This window comes from Petaurus breviceps, unplaced genomic scaffold (assembly GCF_028583685.1).
Source record: "Petaurus breviceps papuanus isolate PSGF00001 unplaced genomic scaffold, PetGlider_PUasm1.0 189, whole genome shotgun sequence".
Classification (NCBI taxonomy): Eukaryota; Metazoa; Chordata; class Mammalia; order Diprotodontia; family Petauridae; genus Petaurus; species Petaurus breviceps.
Window position 1 is genome coordinate 15,520,141 of NW_027185809.1, and position 4,516 is coordinate 15,524,656.

Below are 4,516 nucleotides of genomic sequence, written 5' to 3' on the forward strand. Positions count from 1 at the left end.
TTCCCTGGGCAGAGATGATTTTAGCACTTCCTGGGGGAGAGAAAGTTTTCCTAGAAGCAGAACTTCCACGGGCAGAGAATGTTTTGCTAGCCTTAGCACTTGTTTGGGGAGAAAGAGTTCTGCTAGCAGCTTCACTACTTCCCCGGGCAGAGATGATTCTGGCACTTCCTGGGGGAGAGAAAGTTTTCCTAGAAGCAGAACTTCCTTGGGATGTCCTTGGTGTTACTTTAGGTCCCTCCGTTTCTTCCACTGGCTGGGATGATGAATCTTTTCTGCTACTAGCACAAGGAAATCCTGTTAGCTCTGTGTCACTCATTCCGGTCTGCTTGTCCACCATTTCTCTGCATAGACCATAGTACGCCATAAGACCCCAATCTCCGGTGCAACTTGTCTGCTGAGATCTGTTTATCAAGGAATAGTTCTGGTGTCTGCTCAAGGGACTTTCGTGTTCTTTAGATGGATGAGCAGTTTGTTCAATATCAGACTCAGGGACAGGAGGAGGTGCCCTTCCACCATCAATTAAGGCTTCTCCAAGTGGTTGACCAGACTTCATTTCTCCTCCCCCACTTGATTCCTTAGGCTCCTCAAGTTTAGATTGTGGTGCTAGAATTTCTCCCTTCCTTCCTGAGACCTTTTTTTTCCCTACTTTAATTTCCTCCGTCTGCTGGGATTTATCAGCTACTTCCTGTCCATGTTTTCTCCTCTGCCAGGTTTGTTGAAGCTGAGAAGATAATCTCATTTTATCATATTCTTTCGTAGAATGCTTTGCTTTGCTTTCATGTATATTGCTGTGGCTAAGGGCAGCTTTTGGCGCAGCCTGTTGTGAACCTGTCAGGTATTTCTTTTTCTCGGTGATATCTGTTTGCTGGGATTTGTCTAGCATTGGTTGAGAAGGTTTCCTTCTTTTTCTCATTTCTTGCCTCCCTGCTGAAACAGGTTGATCACGTTCATTACTTTCTTCCATTGCCACGTTGGTGATTTCAGTTCGGTATGATTCCTTAGGCTACTTATTGTCAAATTTCTCCAAAGTGTCAGGTGATTAAGCCTTTGATTTCTTTTGTGATGGATGATCACAAGTGATTGCACTCTGTCTTACATTCTTGTTGGATCCCACTTTATTCAATAAGCCTCTTTCTGGTTTAATCTCTGTTATGAACAGAGACTCACTTCTAGAAGTTTCCCACATGGGTCTATGACATCACTGTTATGTCTACCTACAGGGTTCCATAGTATTCTCAGGTTCTCATTACCTTAGTATACATTCATAAGCATTAGCTGCTAGCTGCTAACATACTAACTCTGAAAGGAATTAAGCAGTAAAATACAGCATTCTCCTCCAAGAGGAATCTTCAATTCTGACACTGTGAGTTTGTTAGGGAAGAAAATTCTGAGAGTTTAGCCCGGTATCTTTTCATATTCAAACTACTGAAGACAGTCGGTGTTGAGTAGATTCAATGGAATTCTACAATCTGTTGTCTGGAAGAAAAAAAAGTCTCTGAAAACATATATGAGAATATTTTTACCAATGTATGTTTGAGGGAGAGAAAAACAAGTTGAATAATTTGAGTTCTAAAGTCCATGACCTGAAAGTGAGTGAGCTTTTTTTTTTTTAAGATCATGTATTGTTTAACTCTCAGGGTACACAACATTTGACTATCTAAATGTGTAGGAAAAAATTGTGCTATGTTTAGTTGCTAGGTCAAACGGTGATACTCATTTATACTTATGAGTCATTTCATAAAATAGTTCCAAGAAGAGTATAGGAATTATTTGAGATGATGACAAGTGAAACTGAATTCATTTACTGAAATGGTTACTGGATTTTCTTCTCAATAAAAGGCAACTGCCTCTAAGGAAGAGAAAAGACACCTTTGCAGGCCTTAAAAATAATTTCAAAAACAGTATGTTCTAGAGCAGGCTTGACTTAGGCTAGTCCCCTGATAATTTAGGTTCAATATGGGAATGAGATTAAGACACTCATAAATCATTCCAGAGTTAACAAAAGGAGATTTATTTAGGAGAAGGATATTCAATAGGGATTGTGGGTTCTGCAGCTCCAAAGTTTGTTTAGAGCCCCTTTTTACATGGATTGGGGAAGGTGGAAACGGAGCTGAGGGAAGGTAGTGCCTCCCCCCCCCTCCCCACATCAATCTTGTCAAACATCAAACATGACACTGATGGGTGGCAGACTGGGCATTTCTCAGTCAGCCCTTGACCGATAGCTGACTTAGTGATGTTTCAAGCCTAAAACCACACCTCCAGGTAGCTCCCCCTTGGGCTTTTCCCCAGTGAATTATGTGCAAAATGCCTGTGCAGTTTCGTTAAAAATGCATGTTCCTTTAAACACTGGCCCCACCTTAACTCCTCCCTAATCTCACCCTGTTCTCACCTGGTTAGCATAATTGACATCTAACGAATAGCCTTAACTCCTTAAAAGCTATGCCTGTGTTGTCTTTAGGCTTTCTGGTCCCCTAAAGGACTCTTTGCCAGCTGTATAGCCTAACAATAAACTTTCAGGTCCCCTAAGGATCCTTTCCTGCTGTAAAGTGTACAATAAACTTTTACAACTCTGACTCCAAGTTGGCTTGGGCTGAATTCTTTCCAGACTGAATTCCAGGCTTTCTGGTCTTAGATAAAGATCAGAGTTTTTCTGAACCTATTGTGAGCCATCCCTCATCAAAGGGAAATCAGGAAATGCCAATTGAATATCATATCTATTAGATGCATAATGAATAAAAGACACTATTAAGAAATGAGTGCCATTCTCCTCCAGCTGTAGTAAGGTAGTGTGGGGTGTAATGTAGGGAAGGTGACACTTAAATGTTCCAGTCTTGTTTCCCAGGCTCAGGCCACTGGAAATAAAAAAAAAAAAGTAAACACAGCCATATACCTCTCTTCTGGTTAGTTTAGATTCCACCTCAGTTGAAGGCTGGTGTTTGAAAAAGGGAATTATTTAGGTAGCTGTGGGACACATGGGCCTCCCTCTTTCCTTCTTCCTTCCTCTTCTGGAAAGATCTTGAAAAACTCCCACCCTCTAGTCAAAATCTCACAATGACTTCCTCTCCACTCCTGCTCTGAAGAAATTATATTCTCTAGGCCCTTCTCACCACAGGTCTACCTCTGCAGATGGCCAGCCTGGGATGTTTGGGCAGGTTTAAAGGATTCGAGGGGAAATACTTTTTAAACCTTCCTTCAGGATCCTGGGATTTGCAGTATTTTACCCTGCTCATGGGAGAGACCCCAGACTTGGACTGGATTGGGTTATATCTACAGGAAAGCTTTGAATGTCTCTATGTGGAGACCACTTGGGAGCCATGGCAGCCAGGGAAGGGAATTTTGCATGAAACATGAATCCTTTAGAGCTTAGGGAGCTGGAGCCCTCCGGGGGAAGAGGGAAGGAAGCCTGATAGCACACTTGAGGGTGGGGGTGGGGGCAGTGGGCAAGTGGCTCCCCTGCTCAGAGAGAGGCCTCTGGTGGTGGGCGGGCCAAAGTCATGCTGAAGCCTGTGCAGTGTGTGGGGCATTCCACAGGTTCCACAACCTCGAGGCAGGATGCCCAGGGGCCCAGCCACTGCTCGGCTCCCAGAAGGTACCATTGCTGCCTTTTGGACAAATCCAAGATTGCAGACCCTTTCTTGCCAGACAAGCCTTGGAAACTTGAATGTTTAGAATGAAAATTGACCAAGATTTAGATTAGGGGGCAGAGGGAGTGGAGGTGGACAAATTCCTTTAATGACATTCCCTGAGATCTGAGCATTTCAACCAATGAAAGTAGTGAATGAATGAATAACAAAATGTCAATGAAAAAATTCTTCAGGTAGCCCAGTACTGGTCCCCTGCTGCCATTCTGCTGGGGTCAGAACTGGGCAGAAGGCCTCTCCTTCCCCTATAGACTCACCCAGAAGGGGCTGGTTTCTGCCTCCCTCCCCGCCTTCCTTTTTGAGTTGTGTCTTGGGATCTGCAGGGGCTCCACTCCCCTTACCCCTAGGCTTTGGTGGCCATGAAATTGACCAACTTGGGGGCCCTTCCCTCGCAGAGATAGGGGAGATGCCTCCCTGGGGTCCTGGGGCTGGTTTGGGTAGTGGAATGGGGCATCTTGAGACGTAATTGATAGCTTGGGGAAGGGCAGGAAGATGAAGTCTGGCCCTGTGGCTGTGGTGTCTGAATAGGGAAGCTGATTGTGGGCTAGGAGACAGAGAAAGCTGAGTCTGCTTCCTCTGGCAGCTCTTCCCCACTGCAAGGATTCCTCTGTAGAGGTGTTATGGAAATGAGAACAGCAGCACTACAGGCCAGAAGCTGAGATCACCTTCATGTTCTCCTCTCTCATCTGTCTCCTTTCCCACACCAGCTTCTGAGTGGAGTGTTGAAGGTCCTCCTGAGATTGACTGGAGAAGACTACTCTGCCTTGTATGCAAATTCCAGATGGCACGACTTGACTGTCCAAAAATTGAAGCAAAATCTTTAAAAAATCAGTAAAGGTTAATCATTATTTGGTTGTTTTACTGGTGGGGTCTTA

The 4,516-nt window shown here is 44.3% G+C and overlaps 1 protein-coding gene across 1 annotated transcript in view; it reads right to left on the reverse strand.

Moving 5' to 3' along the window:
* Nucleotides 1-1,182, reverse strand: part of LOC138164293 (fibrous sheath CABYR-binding protein-like) — a 5,700-nt gene extending 4,518 nt beyond the window's left edge. Inside the window, 1 exon segment of the mRNA XM_069091981.1 lies at nt 1-1,182. This exon segment is cut by the window's left edge and continues 8 nt beyond it. Within this exon segment, the coding sequence (XP_068948082.1) occupies nt 1-964 (964 nt within the window). The 5' untranslated portion in view covers nt 965-1,182.
* Between the last annotated feature and the right edge of the window lie 3,334 nt (nt 1,183-4,516).